The sequence below is a fragment of the Dama dama genome, chromosome 19, assembly GCF_033118175.1.
Source record: "Dama dama isolate Ldn47 chromosome 19, ASM3311817v1, whole genome shotgun sequence".
Taxonomy (NCBI): domain Eukaryota; kingdom Metazoa; phylum Chordata; class Mammalia; order Artiodactyla; family Cervidae; genus Dama; species Dama dama.
Window position 1 is genome coordinate 37,628,614 of NC_083699.1, and position 17,207 is coordinate 37,645,820.

At 37.6% G+C, this 17,207-nt stretch overlaps 1 protein-coding gene across 6 annotated transcripts in view; it reads left to right on the forward strand.

Moving 5' to 3' along the window:
• The window catches only part of MAP3K13 (mitogen-activated protein kinase kinase kinase 13), a 160,451-nt gene that overhangs the window by 104,752 nt on the left and 38,492 nt on the right, over positions 1 to 17,207 (forward strand). For all 6 annotated transcript variants that reach the window (XM_061166747.1, XM_061166746.1, XM_061166752.1 and 3 more), the window contains 2 exons: positions 5,496 to 6,055; positions 16,492 to 16,675. In XM_061166747.1, the coding sequence (XP_061022730.1) occupies positions 5,581 to 6,055; positions 16,492 to 16,675 (659 nt within the window). In that variant the 5' untranslated portion in view covers positions 5,496 to 5,580. The remainder of the gene's footprint in view (positions 1 to 5,495; positions 6,056 to 16,491; positions 16,676 to 17,207) is intronic.

The following is a 17,207-nucleotide window of genomic DNA, read 5'->3' on the forward strand; positions in this document are numbered from 1 at the left end:
ACTGGAGTGGGTAGCCTTTCCCTTCTCCAGGGGCTCTTTCTAATCCAGGGAATCGAACCCAGATCCTCCTGCATTTCAGGTGGATTCTTTACCAGCTGAGCCACAAGGGAAGCCCAAGAATACTGGAGTGGGTAGCCTATCCCTTCTCCAGCAGATCTTTCAACCCAGAAATCGAACCAGGGTCTCCTGCATTGCAGGCAGATTCTTTACCAGCTGAGCTCTCAGGGAAGGCCATATTCATTAAGTAATCTGTCAACATGGAGGTTGCCTTTTTGTAATTTTTATTTTTTGCTGGCTTCAGCATTGTTTAATATTATTAAACATTCATAATCTTAACCAAAAATATAGGTGTATGGTACACACTGAATCAATATTTTTGAATGCATGATTATTGGATGAAATAAAGAAGATGGGACAAGGTAGGTCAGTGGATTTGGTCAGTGTGAAGTTATTATTGTCCTTTCAAATAGGGATTTCAGTAGACAGCTCAGAGTTAAGAGAGCAAGTTAGGGGTGAAGACACAATTGTAGGTCACTCTTCTGATCTGATTTTTAGATAATCATATACTTAAAATTTTGCAGTTCCATTAGAAAAAGCAATCTAATTTTTTTTAAGTTCAAATCAAGATCTCCATGATAAACATCTGTCCCAGAAAGATTATTTTTAGTTATTACTATGAGCAAGTAACTTAATCCCAGCTTTTAAATGGGAATGATTGCCTTAATAACATAAACTTCACTTATGCTCTAAATACTGCTATGTGAATTTTTGAAAAGTAACCAGAAAGTTGGGATAGCAGTATTGTGTTCATTTTAAGGCAAAACAATGCCAACTGAAGAGAAGACAGCTTGGGAAGAGCTCAATCAAAAAATTTTAGCAATCATGTCTACTTTGAAATTTTATTCGATTTTAGTCAATTCATTGTTGAATTTTATTCATTTGTGGGGTAAAATTTTCCAAAATCTTTGATTTGCTCATATTTGTGCTATAAAGCTCAAAATCTGATCTATTATAAAATTATCCTCTTTAGCAACATGGAGAAAATTGTATCATATAATAAAAACACAAGAATTCAAGAACCATTTGGCCACCTGTCCTCTTCCTTTCCTCTTTTTCTCTGTGCCTAATTCATCTTGGCATGAAGTCAAGGTAATTTCCAGAAACTGGCAGTGCCCTGGCAAATGCACAGCTGCCCCTGTCGCCAACCCTTGCCTACTAATTTTCACACAAACCACTTCCTCCTTTTGAGGCTGAGAAGCTCACAGGGCAAGGAAGTGTGCCTGAAGGGCAGAGACGGAGGCGCTCCCTTGTACTCCTGCAAATTCAGGAGCACTGTATAAGGGCAGAGACAGCACTGCCTCCCCCTGCAGCCTTGCCCTTAGATCCTTGTACTGATAAGGGCACAGGCTGACCTGCCCTCTTGCACCTCTGCTCTTCCGTATCTTTTTCCATTTGACTCTCAGTGTTTAAAATTCTTGCCTCGTCTCATGTCTGTCCCCTTCTAATAAATTCTAGCTTCGACTTCTCATGAACTAAAAGATCCAGTCAGTTCCCAAAAGAGTACACGAGCCCAGTCTGGACAGAGAGAGAGAGGAACTGAGGGGAGGAAGAGAGAGGCAGAGATGGTGGCGCTGCTTCTGCTCCCTTAGGTTCCATACCAGCTCCTTCACTGTGCAGTGGCAGTGTGTGGGTGTACATACAAACGCAGGTAAAATTTAGGTGTTTTTATCCTCCTACACTCTTACATGTAGAGTCAGCTCTGATCGTATTTGAATATAGTCATGGTGATGAGTTCTTTCCTTTTGTTCTGTGCTCCTCCGTTTCTCTGCCTTTGTTGGTTGCGATTGGACTTGATATTCTTGGTGAGCAGAGGAAAGCCTCTCTGACTGCACATCTTTATACACATCTTGAGGTTTCCATCGCCTCTGCCCACTCCCAGAGCAGCTGGATCACCAAAAGCTGGGTACCCTTCAGTGCTCTGTTGACACATGCAGGGTCACCCCCCCAAATGGATGTTTGTGCTTTTTCAGATGTAACTTTAGTGCATCTAGAATAACATTGAATTATCATCTGTTTTGTCATCAGCGATCATGCTATCATGACCATTTGTTTCTATTTGTCTGAATAAATAACCAGACTAAGGGAAAACCATAGGATAAGGAAAGAGGACTCATTCCAGCTCTGCCACTAATTAGTTGTATTGAGCAAGTCAACAGTCTCTCTGGGATCTTATTTTGTATGTGAGACAGGTAGGTTGGACTATATTCCTTGAAGGTCCTGTTATTCTTGACCTCCTAAATATCAAACTGAATGTGATGACCATGCTAAAGTTCTCTTCTTTTGACTCATTCCCAGTGCCTATGTGAGCAGGTCCACTTCATGTGTACTACTAACCTCTTAGAAATCAAAAGAGATGGGAGTTCTCTGGTGGTCTAGAGGATGGGATTTGGCACTTCCAATGCAATGGCCCAGGTTCAGTCCTGGTTGGGGAATTGAGATCCCACAAGGTGCAAGGTGTGGCCAAAAAAAAGAAGAAGAAGAAATGAAAAGAGGTGACAATTCAAAACAAACTGATGTCTTTCTAACTTTTTGTATATGAGCTAATTTCAGTGTGATGTCATCAAGGAGAAGAAACTCAGAATAAAATTGGACAAAATGGAAATTTACTAGGAGTTAATATAAAATCCTGCAGTTGAGTTCAAAAAACACTTTGCACAAATAGGTGTTTGGCTGAAATTCATATATACATTTGGGTATTTGCATTATCAAGTGATGTGAGCCAACAGTATAATGTATGCCCTGTGCTGTAAAGGACAACCACGAATCCTAATGGCAAAAACAAATTGGAAGCAACTGCTCAGACAGTGGCCAGGTCAGATAGCATGAAGTCAGAGATCCTGAAAGATAGCAAGCAGAGGGAGGTCAGAGAGGCCAAAGGTAAGAGACAGCTGATGGCAGAAGATCAGCAAGAAAGCAAAATGAAGGGATCAGTAATGTCAGAGCCTAGAGATGAGCACAAAAGGAAGGAAATGGGGAGGATGGGGCTAGGGGTCAATTCAGCAAAACAGCTGTTTCTATAATGAAGGGCTCCAGCTTTTCTTTTTCTTTCTTTCTTTTCCCCAACCTTATATTTCTAGGTAGCTTCCCTTAAATTTCTCCACGCCCTGGAATTTGTCTCACTTAACCTAACTTTGTCCTGTTAAAGTTCTCTCTCTGATTTCTTTAAAAAGAAGAATTATCTGTATTGTTTCATGAGTTTTCAGAGCCCCTATGTGAAGGAGTTACTTTTATTGCACACCGCTGTCCAACATCAGCTGGCTTTTTCATTATTCCTGGCTGACCAGCTCTCCCACACATGCCCTGGTTGCTTTTTCTCTGCCTTTGCTCACACTCTTATTCTTTCTTAACTTCCTTTCCTCTGTCAGTGTCAAACACATCTTCTTTACCTTCTCATGTCCCAATTCTTATTCCCTGTAGACCAGAATGTGGCATGCATGTCATGGGGGTGAGAGTGGGCAGGAGGTAATTCCCTCAGTGTAATTATTAACTCCTTAAGCAGCATTAGTCACTTAGCTGTGTCCAACTCTTTGTGATTCCATGAGCTATATACAGCCCACCAGGCTTCTCTATCCATGGAATTCTCCAGGCAAGAATACTGGAGTGGGTAACCATTCCCTTCTTCAGGGGATCTTCCCGACACAGGGATCAAACCCAGGTCTCCTGCATTGCAAGCAGATTCTTTACCATCTGAGCCACCAGGAAAGCCATCTTACCAGGTAGTGCTAGTGGCTTTACCACTAGCGGGCCAATGCAGGGGGCTTAAGAGACGTGGGTTTGATCCCTGGGTCAGAAGATCCCCTGGAGGAGGGCATGGCAACCCAGTGTTCTCCAGTGTTCTTGCTTGGAGACTCCCATGGACAGAGGAGCCATGGAGGCTACGGTCCATGGGGTCGCAAAGAGTCCGATAGGACTGAATCAACTTAGCACACATGCATGACTCCATAGAATTTAAGTTAACTGTGTTGGGGCTTCTCTGGTAGCTCAGATGGTAAAATATTTGCCTGCAATGCAGGAGACCCAGATTCAGTCCTTGGGTTGGGAAGATCCCGTGGAGAAGGGAACGGCAACCCATTTCAGTATTCTTGCCTGGAGAATTCCATGGACAGAGGAGCCTGGCGGGCTACAGTCCATTGGGTTACAAAAGAGTCAGACATGACTGAGCGACTAACACTTTGAACTTAAGTAGTGTATAAGCTTTGAAAGAAAGAAACTATGTCTTACATGGTACAGTAGAGAGTTTGGGATTAGGTCCTGGCACTGTGACCTTTAGCATATACCTCTCTCTAGGCCTCAGTGTTCTTCTGAGAAAGACAGGAGTAAGGATTCCATGCTCTGGCTTCCTTACACAGGCAAGCAGGTGTTTAGGTCAAGGTACTCTAACAGAATGAAGGGTTATCATACCAGCTGCCTTGTTATAAAGAATTTGAGGAAATTTGAGAATCTGAATTCTGTTAGATTGTAATTCTTGCTCTACCACTTACTCAGTATGTAGCCTTAGAAGTTTCTTACTTCTCTAAAATGAAAATGACACTATCACAAAGATAATGTTGCTGGTGCTGGCTTGTGTACCAGTTTGTAAGAGCCAGTTGTCAGATATTTAGTAACGGCAGGCAGGTTGTTAAGCTATTGTTATGAGCCTGAAACCTGACTTGGTGGGAGTATTTATACCAGGGAAATTAGCAAATACTACTTATTGGATTATTGGTTTTTTATTCTGCAGAGTAGATGGCTCAGACAACAAACACTTACTTCTGACAGTTTTTTGGAGGCTTAGCCATCCAAGATTGAGGCACTAGCACGTTCAGTAGTCTGCTTCATAGACTGCTGCCTTCTCACTATGTTCTCCCGTGGCAACAGAAGCAAGGGAGTTCTTTAGTGTCTTTTTCATAAGGCAGTAACCCCATTCATCCACTGTCATGACTTAATCACCTCCCAACGCCCCCCCCCCACCTCCAAGTAACATCACAAATGAGTTTCATCATGTAAGTGGAGTGAGGGGAACACAGACATTCACCCTATAGAAGTATATTGATACAGAATGCTTAGAATATCTTGAAAAACACAACATAAATCTCTCCCAAATCTAACCTCCTAGAATTAACAGCTATTAATCCTTTGGATGTATCCTTCCAGTCTTTTTTTCTTGTACATGTGTTTGTGTATCTTTTTAAGTAATAAAAATTTTAAATGGCTTATGTTGTATATATTGTTCTAACCTCTTTTTTGTATTAATATGTCATGAACATTTTCTCATGTTAGTAAGTACTCTTCTACAACATGATTTTTAACTGTTGCACAGTATTCCATTGTGTGGATCAACACCACTGTTTAACCAATCCCCTTTGCTTCAGCATTTTTATTGTTATAATCAGAAGTGTAGTAGTGTGACTGACTAAAGACAGGGTGATCTCACATCCTTCTCCTGTTTTCCCTAGGTTCTTAAGCCCCCTCTTACATCGGAACTCTACTGTAATGATCCTCTGAGTGTCATCTCAGGACCTCGGGCACACTCATGGCACGATGGCCCACCCTCAGGAGCGCCTGAGCTGCTCCTCTTCTCCACACTTACCTTTGAGTGAAAACAAAACCTTCAATGGACTACAAGATGACCTCGCACCTATGGGGAGCCACGCTTCCCCCAAGCTTCTTAAGGACCAGCAGGAAAAGGGCATGGTGCAAACTGAGCAAGCTGAGGGCACGAACAGCCCTATCACCACAACAGTGTTGACAAGCATAAGTGAGGATTCCAGGGACCAGTTTGAGAACAGCATTCTTCAGCTAAGGGAGCAAGATGAATCGGAGATGGCCATGTCCCATGGGAACAGCAACACCGTGGATGGAGAGGGCACAAGTGGAACTGAAGACATCAAGATTCAGTTCAGCAGGTCAGGCAGTGGCAGCGGTGGGTTTCTTGAAGGACTATTTGGATGCTTAAGGCCTGTATGGAATATCATTGGGAAGGCATATTCCACTGATTACAAATTGCAGCAGCAAGGTAAGCAAGATATTTCTTGTGTAAACATACCACCACCACTAACTGGGTAACCTTTGATAAACTAAAGACCTAGAGCCATAACCTTTGATAAACTAAAGACCTAGAGCCAGAAGAATACACTAGATCAGTCTCCTATAGACCTTCTGAATGGAACAGAGTGACATACAGTTGGTCTTTTTTGGTTGAAGCCCATCTTTTGTGGTTATCCAGTGATGTCCAGAGTAGAGTATATATAAGACAACCCATGACATTGTGAGGAAGAAAATGTTAGAGCTCTTGTTCCTTTTAACTCCTCATTTTAAATGTCTATTCTCATGCATGTTTTCACAGGTATATTTAGTATTTTAATAAAGTTGTACAGATACATAATTTGTAAATAAATCACATAGTAGGTACATATTCCAAATTTTGTATTAACAATTTTTTAAAGTCAAAAAGTTTGATGGTCACTGGACTAATTCAAAACCAGACAGAAGTGGCATGGTATTGCCTCCAAAGATTGCAGGACTGCCTTAGTTAATAGCAAAAAGGAATATTTTAAATTTTATAGTCAAGCTCAGAAAACTCATGTTTTGAGAAAAGAACAAAATATCTAACCATCCTTGAGAAACATTATTATTTCTAGATCCCACGGCTTTTTAAAAAGTAAAATTTTAATTCCCATCATTGTATAACATGTATATTCAGATATTCCAATTCAAGCCTTACTCTTTTTAAAGTAAAGAGAACACATGGCACTAGTGTTCTTTATAACTTTATTTATATTCTTGAAAAAATTTTTCCTGAGAACAAAAGTAAGACATATGTAGAAAATTTTGAACATGCAAGTTAGTTCCCCCCAAAAAGTTAATTTCCCATCCTGTGATTCCCCAAGCTGAAAATAACCAGCGTTAGTCACATATATTATGTTAGCCTGTATATCTGTGTGTATATGTGCTTTAAAAAAGCCATACTGTTCTGTAACACCTTTTTATTTCATATTGTGAACCCTTCCCATACCATGAAATACACTTTTCAGCATCATTTTTAATGGCTGCATAATATTACATTGTGTGAACATGTACAATTTAGTACTTTTAATTAAGTCATCCTCTGTTTTTTTCCCTTTGGATGAGAACTCAGAGTTTACTCTTTTAACCACGTTCAAATATACCATAAGCATTGTTAATTATGTTTATCAAGTTGTACATTATATACCCTTGATCTTATAACTGGAAGTTTGAACCTTTTGAGTGCCTTCATCCAATTCCCCCTCTCCCACTCTCTGCCTCTGGTAACCACAGAACTGATCTCTCTTTCTGTGAGTTTGTTTCTTTTGGAAGTATAATTGACCTACAGCCCTATATTAGTTCCTGGTACACATCATAGTGATTTGACAAATGGCAATGCACTTCAATATTCTTGCCTGGAAAATTCTATGTACAGAGGCATCTGGCTGGCTACAGTCCGTGGGGTCTCAGAGTCAGACGTGACTGAGCACACACGCACTGTATGTTTCAAAATGATCACCATGAGAAGTCTAGTTACTGTCTGTCACCACACAGAGATGTTACATAGTTATTGCCTGTATTCCCCACACTGTACAGTTCACAGTTATGACTCATTTATTTTGCACTAAAAGTTTGTACCTCTTAGTCTCCCTCACCTATTTCTCCCCTCCCCCTTCTTCCTTCCCTCTGACAACCACCTGTTTGTTCTCTGTATCCATGACTCTGTTTCTGTTTTGCTGTGTTTGTTCGTTTGTTTTGCTTTTTAGATTACGCATTTAAGTGAAATCATATAGTATTTGTCTTTCTCCATCAGACATGTTTCACTTGGCATATGGCCTTCTAGGTCTATCCATGTTGTCACAAATGGCAAGATTTCATTCTTTTATATGGCTGAGTAATATTCTGTTGTGTGTGTGTATGTTCATATATATATATGTGTGTTTGTATATATGTATTCCACATCTTTTTTTATCTGTTCATCTACTCATGGACACTTAGATTGCTTCCTTATCTTGGATATTGTAAACAATGTTGCAGTTAACATAAGGGTACATGTATCTTTTCTAAAGAGTGGGGTATTTGAGGGGTTTGTTTTTTAATTTTTAATACAATTTTTAAAGGATGCTTTCCATTTACAGTTATTACAGAATATTGGTTATATTCACCATATTGTACATTACATCCTTGAGCCTGTCTTGTACCCAGAAGTTTGTACCTCCTATTCTTGCACCCATATACTGCCCCTCCCTCTCTCTCCACTGGTAGCCCCTGGTTTGTTCACTGTATCTGTGAGTATGCTTCTTTTTAGTTATATTCATTTGTTTTTTGTATTTCTTAGAGTCCAAAATATACGTGATATCATATAGTATTTGTCTTACCCTATCTGACTTATTTCACTTTAACATAACATCCTCCATGTCCATCCATGTTGCTACATATGGCATAATTTTGTTCTTTTTATGGCTGAGTAGTATTCTCTTGTGTCATATATGTATGTGCATGTGTGTATGTATATATATGTCAAGTTGTATGGACTATTTGTGTATGGTGGATGTTAATCCTTCAACAGGCATATCATTTGCAAATATTTTCTCCCATTCAGTAGGTTGTCTTTTTGCTTTGTCAATGGTTTGGCTTTGCTCTGTGAAAGCTTTTAAGTTTAATTAGGTCCCATTTGTTTATTTTTGCTTTTATTTCCTTTACTTCAGGGTCCAAAAAAAAAAATACTGCTGCAGTTTATGTTAAAGAGTGTTCTGCATGGAATTGTATTCCTCTAGGAATTTTATAGTCTCTGGTCTTACATTTAGGTCTCTAAAGAGTGTTTTTGTTTTCTTTAGATAAATATCCAGGAGTGGAATTGTTGGGTCATATGGTAATTCTATATATAGTTCTATTTTTAGTTTTTTGAGGTATCTCCTCCATACTGTTTTCCATAATGACTGCACCAATTTGCATTCCCATCAACAGTACACAAAGGCTCACTTTTCTCTACTCCTGGCCAACCCTTGATGATTAGTGATGTTGAGCATCTTTTCATGTGCCTGTTGGCCATTTATATGTCTTCTTTAGATAAATGTCTATTCAGCTATCTATTTATCCTCTGCCCATTTTTCAATCAAGTTTTCTTTTTTATGTTGTTTTGAGTTCTCTCTACATTTTGGATATTAACCCCTTATCAGAGTAGTGTTTACAAATATGATCTCCCACTCAGCAGGTTCCCATTTCATTTTATTGTTTCCTTCTCTGTGTAAAGTTTTGTAGTCTGATATAGTCCCATTTGCTTATTTTTGCTTTTGTCGCTCTTGCCTGAGAAGACATATTCAAAAAAATGTCACTAAGATTGATGTGAAAGAACGTACTGCCAATGTTTTCTTCCAGAACTTTTATGGTTTCATAGATCTTACATTTAGGTCTTTAATCCATGTAGCTGTCCAATTTTCCCAACACCATTTATTGAAGAGGCTGTCTTTTCCCCATTGTGTATTCTTGCCTCCTTTCTTGTAGACTAATTGCCCATACAAGTATGGTTTCATTTCTGGGCTGTCTGTGCTGTCCCATTGATATCTGTGCCAGTATTATACTGCTTTGATTGCTATAGCTTTGTCTTACAGTTAGAAATCAGGGAGCATGATACCTCCAGCTTTGTTCTTCTTTCTCATGATAGTTTTGGATATTGGGTATATTTTGTGGTTCTATACAAATTTTAGAATTATTTGTTCTAGTTCTATGGAGAATCCATGGGTATTTTGACAGGAATTGCACTGAATCTCTAGACTTCCTTGGGTGGTATGGTCATTTTAACATTATTAATTCTTCCAATTCATGAGCATGGTATATCTTTCCATCTATGTGTATTGTCTTCAATTTCTTTCATGAATGTCTTATCGTTTTCAGAGTACATGTCTTTTACCTCCTCAGATTTATTCCTAATATTTTATTTGTTTTGATACAGTTGTAATTGCATCAAATTATTTTCTTAATTTCCTTTTCTGATTGTTGATTGTTAGTGTATAGAAATATAACATATTTCTGTATATTAATTTTGTATCCTGAAACTTTTTCAAATTCATTGGTAGCTTCTACTGCAATCTTCTCATTTAACAATTTGTTTACTATTTTTAGTGGCTATAAGCCACGCTGCAATGAATACAGCATTGAAACATGTACATTACCATATGTAAAATTAGATAGCCAGTTGAAGTTTACTGTATAATGCAGGGAGTTCAAATCTGTGACAATGTAAATGGGTGAGATGAGGTGGGGGATGGGAGGGAGATCCAAGAGGGAGGGAACATATGTATACTTGTGGCTGATTCATGCTGATATATGGCAGAAACCAACACAGTATTGTAAAGCAATTATCCTCCAATTAAAAATGAAAAAAAAATCTACAGATAAGAAACACTAGAGAGGGTGTGGAGAAAAGGAAACTCTCCTACACAGTTGGTGGGAATATAAATTAGTACAGTCACTGTGGAAAACAGTATGAAGATTCCTCAAGAAACTAAAAATAGAATTACTGTATAACCCAGCAATTCTACTCCGGGGCAAAACTACAATTCAAAAACATACGTGCACCCCTGTGTTCACAGCACTACTATTCACAATAGCCAAGACATGGAAACAACCTAAGTGTCCATCGACAGAATAATGGGTAACGATGTGGTACATATATACTGTGGAATATACCCACTCGTTAAAAAATGAAATAATGCCAGTGCAGTATTTCTCAGTCGTAAAAAAGAACAAAATGCCATTTGCAGGAGCATGGATGCAAGTAGAGGTTATCATGCTAAGTAAAGTAAGTCAGAAAGAGAAAGACAAATACCATATGATATCACCTTTATGTGGAATCTAAAATATGGCATAAATGAACCTATCTACAAAACAGAAACAGACTCACAGACACAGAACAGACTTGTGGTCACCAAGGAGGGAGTTGTAGGGAGGGATGAACTGGAAATTTGGGGTTAGTAGATGTAAACTATGACATATATCAATAGAATGGATAAGCAACAAGGTTCTTCTGTATAGCACAGGGAACTATATTCAATTTCCTGGGATAAACCGTAATGGGAAAGAATATGAAAAAGATTGTGTATATGTACATATATACACATGTATAAAACTGAATCATTTTGCTGTACATCAGGAATTAACACATTATAAATCAACTCTACATTTTTAAAAAATTGACTCTGAAATGCTTTCTCTTAAACTGATACCAGCCTCCTCATCTATACCCCTTCTCCATAGGTATATTGGGGTTTACCTGTAAATCTGTCAATTCCTGATATGCATTCCAGGATTTGTCAGCCATAGCATTCTTTCTCAGTCCATAGATGGTGTCTGTCTTTCTCTTTCATACATACTCCTTACCTTGCACATTCTACCCTCTTGTTACTTCTATGATCTTAAGGTTTCAAGGAAATTAAAAAGCTGTTCCTTGTCACATGGAGATTGGGAATTCCTATGTAAAACAGTTTTAAAAATTGGGGATAATTCAAATACATACAAGTATTAGTTGCTCAGTCATATCCGACTCTGTGTGACCCCATGGACTATAGCCCACCAGGTTCCTCTATCCATGGAATTCTCCAGGCAAGAATACTGGAGTGTGTTGCCAAAATTGGGAATAAAGACAAACCCAAAGAGGAAAATAAAAGTCACTTGTCATCCCACAGCCCAGAGATAACCACCCTTAATTTATTATTTTTCAGAAGTTCCTTCTTCTCTGCTTAGACACAAAACCTACTAATATATTTTTATATGATAAACTCATTTGGTTTTTAGGGTCATAACTTGTCCAGTCTAGTAATTATTTTGGTGGAAATATGGAGATTTCAGGATCCAAATGCAACACTGAGGTTCAGACTCATAAAGAAGGCTAATAGACACATCCTATGTCTGTTAAAGGAGCCTTTAAAATTTTTTTATTGTTATATAACCTTGTAGGGAGAAGGAAATGGCAACCCACTCCAGTGTTCTTGCCTGGAGAATCCCGGGGACGGAGGAGCCTGATGGGCTGCCATCTATGGGGTCACACAGACTCGGACACGACTGAGGCGACTTAGCAGCAGCAGGAGCATATAACCTTGTATTTAATTTTTCTTCTAATTGATTGTGTGACCTTCAGAAAGGCTTATTTCAGGAACAAATAAGGAACATGCTTGGTCAGTTTAAACTTATAAGGTTACAGCAGCTGCCCAGATCTTCAGCAGATGACAGGATATCCTACTGTGAGCGGGTGTTGCTGTGGGTTGTACAACAGATTCACCAGCCTGAGACTAAGTGTATTTTTTTTCTTATCAGCTCCAGGATCAGGGAGCTAATCTTTAATCCTGGATTACAGTCAACCAAAGGCTAGTAGTACATATAACAGATGTGTCCCTGCATTTGGTATTATGAGGAAATTTCACTTGATTAAAAAAGTTTTAATGACATCTTCATCTCTCATTTAGTATGTTGGTGGTTAAGTGCAAGTAAGGTAGTATGTAGAATTGAAATCTTTTATTGCCAAATAATTCCCAGTCTCAGAGCAAGTATTATTACAGACTTGTCTAGATAAACAAAGGAGAACTTATATGTTAAAGTGAGTGGGCTTGTGGCTTTTCCTCAGCCCTAGGGATCATGATGGGTATTGGAATTAAGATTGTAGTCATAGTGATGAATCAGAGAGAAGATAAAAGCCGGGGAAGAGTACCAATGGGACAGATACAAAAGCACTGGAAAGTCTGGGACTAGCCCTGGAGGGAGCCCAGCCAGTTTCCAGCATAATGACGTTAGTTATCTTGCTTCTCAGTGATGTAGACCCCCAGTTTGTACATTCTTGTTGCTGACATTATTTTTGCTGCCATTTTCCTGTTCCTTGGCTCCCTACTAGGTATTGATCAGGACATTGGAATTGGACAGAGAGAACAAAATGCCATGAATCAGTTTTCCTTCTGGGAATCAGCTCTAGTAGAAACAATTGACAGAAAGGTGGTTGAAGCATTACTTTACACTCTGTGTTCCTGAATTACCAATGCTGTCCCCTTTATTTTTCCATGGATAATTAAGATTTGGTTGAACATAGATGAATTAACACAGGTATGGGCTACTGTTGGTCAAGAAGATTTTTATTATTTATTATAAATTCAACCTTTGATATTTGAGTGCCAAATATTTTTATCATTTATATTTCTTTTATGTTATAATTGAAGTATAATTTACAATATTATATTGGTTTCAGGTGTACAACATAGTGATTCAATATTTTTATATATTTAATCTATTTAAAGTTGTTATAAAATATTGGCTATATTCCTTGTGCTGTACAATATATCCTTGTAGCTTATTTACTTTATACATAGAAGATTTGTGCCAGTTAATCCCCTATCCATATCCTGCTCCTCCCTCCTATCATTTGTATTTTAATAATTCATTTATTTCTTATTTTATAAAAATACCAAATAATAGGAATTATTTATAAAATATATAGTAAGTTACAATATAAACTTTATAAAATGATGTGAAAAGAAAGGATTATTTAACAAATTTTTAAAAATCACTAAATAACAATATGAAAAAATTAGTTTGCATTAGTTCTTACATCCTACAACAAATTAAGCTTCAGATGCAAAGGTTAAGCTTAAAAAATCAACTATAGATCACTCTTAGAAGATAGATTACACAGTAGAAGAAATCACAAAACAAATTACAGGCAACTATAAAAGTATTTTGTTTAAAACATGACATTAAAAGAAAAATGCTTTTGTAAGAAGTCTCTTCATATGTATCAAATAGAAAGCTCCTTCAAGTTTATGAGAACTGCAAACCCAAGTAAATAAATGGGCAAGAGGTAAATTTGATAATTCATACAAAGAAGATGTATTAAACAAATGTGGAAAAAGCATTCTACATCACTGGCAATTAAAATAATGCACACTTATAAAACACTATATCTAATTAATTTAGCACCAAAAGTTAATTGGCAATAGTCATTGCTGGCAAAGTTGTAGTACAAGAGACTCATGCTTTACTAATGTCAGCAAAAACTAGCAGAATTCTTTTGGATAGCAATTTGGAATGTATACCAAGAACCAGGAAATTATACTCTTTAAGGATTGAATTTGAGGAATAATATAAAGAAAGAAGTATCAAATTTAAATTAGCAAACAAAAAAATAGAGACACTTAAGTACTATGAAAGGTAAGAGGATACAGTAAACAGCTGTTAATCCTATAAATAAAAACTGTAAATATATGGGGAATACATAATACATGAAAAAATAGAAAAAATTGTACATCACATACACTTTTACATAGCCATATGCATAGAAACAAAGACTAAAATAAGATGAAAACAGAATATGGGTTGGGATTTCAGATAAAATATATGCTTTTCTGTTTCTTTCTAGTATTTTCTAATGTTTTCTAGTACTTAACAGTAAATAAAGATTGAGTAAATAGAGAAAAACAGTTAAAGATTGTCTAATTTTAGTAATTATGTATTAAAAATTAGAGTAACCTGAATTTTTATAGAGTTATTTGGAAAAATATTGCCCAGTTATGCTCTTGCTCAAAATCCAGTGCTAGTACTTAGCCTCCAGAATGGTCAAAATGACACTGTGTTCAGTTCTTTACTGGACCACTAATGAGAAACTCTTTCAGTATAGCTGGGTCCCATGTGTGCCACACGAATAAGCCTATGAGGATGAAAATTCTTAGATGCCATAAAGATAACTTAGAGCAGTCAAGACTGTAACTTAACTGTTTCCACCCAAATTTTACATGGTATTGTTTGTTCCTTTGGTGATTTCATATTTGTGAGCTATTTGTGTTTTAGAGAGGTTTGTTTTTGTAGAGCATCTATTCAGTTTCAGTAGAGCAGAAACCTTTAATGCTGGTCATACCAGAAGAATGGGACAAATGCCCATGCTATTAATCTCCCTCACTGTAATTTTTTCTGCACTATGTAGTATTACATTTGGAAGGTCATGTTTTAACCATTGTAACAAGAAAACACATTTTGTTAAGAATCTATGGAATTTCTTTTCTCTTGAAGTAGAGAAAACTAGAAGAGAGAGAAATGTAGTTCCCTTTCACTCTTTCTGCTTTTGCTTCATCAACATAGTAGTGAGTTGATTTGCTTTCAAGACCAGAATATCTTCAAAGCTGATTCAACACTACTAAGTTGAGTGTTCTGCAAACTGTAGCCTTTAAGTGATTGGTGATCTGACAAGAATCTCTCATAACCTTTAGCAATGTCATCATCTTCTCCTCACTTCACGGGGCTCCTAGCTCTTTGATGTTCATTTCTGTCCAGTGCAGCGATAATGCACTGGCAGAAAGGATAATCAATGGATTATAGTCTTCTTTTCAAGTTTCATGAAATTAAAGCACATATTGATTGAATTTTTGATCTATTTTAAATAGTATTTTATTCACTATAGAAGTAATACATGCTGAAAGTTACAATATTGTAAATCAACTATACTTCAATAAAATAAAAGTAATATAGGCTTATGGTTTAAATTTTTTAATACAGAAAAGAATAAATGACATAACATGAGTCATCAATAATGCCACCACTTAGAAATGACCCCTGTTACATTTTTGGTGCAAACAGAAATTAAACTTTAAGAGAAACTGGCAAATACTGCATCTGTATGTGTAAATTTATCAAGACTAATAAATAACCCTCTCTTTCAATTACTTCATGAGAGGGAATGTGGTATAGCAGCAAAAACACTGTCCCTGGACTCAACCCAGTTCCAAGGTCTTTGGCCCTGTTTTGCCACTTACCAATTTTATGACTTTCAGTTGTTTAAGGCCTGGTTACACCCTATGCCTTAGTTTTCTCATTTTTAAGTAACCATGAAATGGCCAGACTTGTAGGATTGTTATAAGAATTAAATATATGACAGACCTAAAACACTCTGCTAGTGTCTGGCATATAGTAAGTACTAAATAAAAGGTAAATACTAATTTAATTGTTATACATCATTAGGTCCTCAGGAGAGTATCACTGAAAATGCATTCAACAAGGATTAACTGAGCACCTGCACTAGAAATTCAGAGAGGAATAAAGCAACACTTGCAATGGGTAATAAGGTAGGGATAATGATGTAAAGACAGGTGAACTGACTGAACATGCAAGCTTCAAGTGAGGAGGTGAGGCTGTGGGAGTGTCAGGATGTGTTTTGTTTGGAGGTGATTATATTGGAGATTTCCCATCTGCAGAATTTCACTGGTTAAAAATCTATACAAACTAATACATGTTAATATCTCTATGATATCAAGACCCATAGAAAAGTTCCATCTTTTAGCAAGTTACCAGGTGAGAGACAAAAGTTGAGGTCATTCTGGGTGATGGTGAAATTGGTCCCTGCAGAGTGGCCTTGTAGAATGGCCCCTGAGCAGATTCCAGGATCTCTTTATGCTTGTTTCTCACTTGTGTGCCTAGATACTTGGGAAGTGCCATTTGAGGAGATCTCAGAGCTGCAGTGGCTGGGTAGTGGAGCCCAGGGAGCTGTCTTCTTGGGCAAGTTCCGAGCGGAGGAGGTGGCCATCAAGAAAGTGAGAGAACAGAATGAGACGGATATCAAGCATTTGAGGAAGTTGAAGCACCCTAACATCATCGCTTTCAAGTAGGTCAAGGCTTTTTTTTTTTTTTTTTAATTAAAGAAATAGATTTTCTTTCACTCAGTACATACATGTAAGTTCCTGACTTAAAAGACATGTTAAGAATACTCTATAGACTTAGCAATGTGCTAGGTGCTTTGGGAGGATACCAAGGAACTATTACATTAGAACTATGTTTTTGAGAATTTGATAGTCTAATAGCTCTTTTTGCCAGAGCACACAGTGCTTGGAAGGAAGGGAGATACCTGGGACAGAGAGGGAGAAGGTGAACTCCTGCCATGCAGTCAGATCTGCTGAATCAATGTAATTTATCAATAGCATAACAGAGGCCTCTTCAAGATAACCTCAACACCTTCAAGTTCAATTAAGAAAACAAAGCTAGCATCTGAAGTGATCAGAGAACAATTAGTTCCTTGTAAATAGGGGTGTATTTTCTTTAGTGTCTCTTCTGAAATATTAACTTGTAGTACAGGTACCTTCAGAATATTTCTCCCTGCCTCAGGTTTTGCCAGATTCCTTTTCAAGGAATGCCAAAAC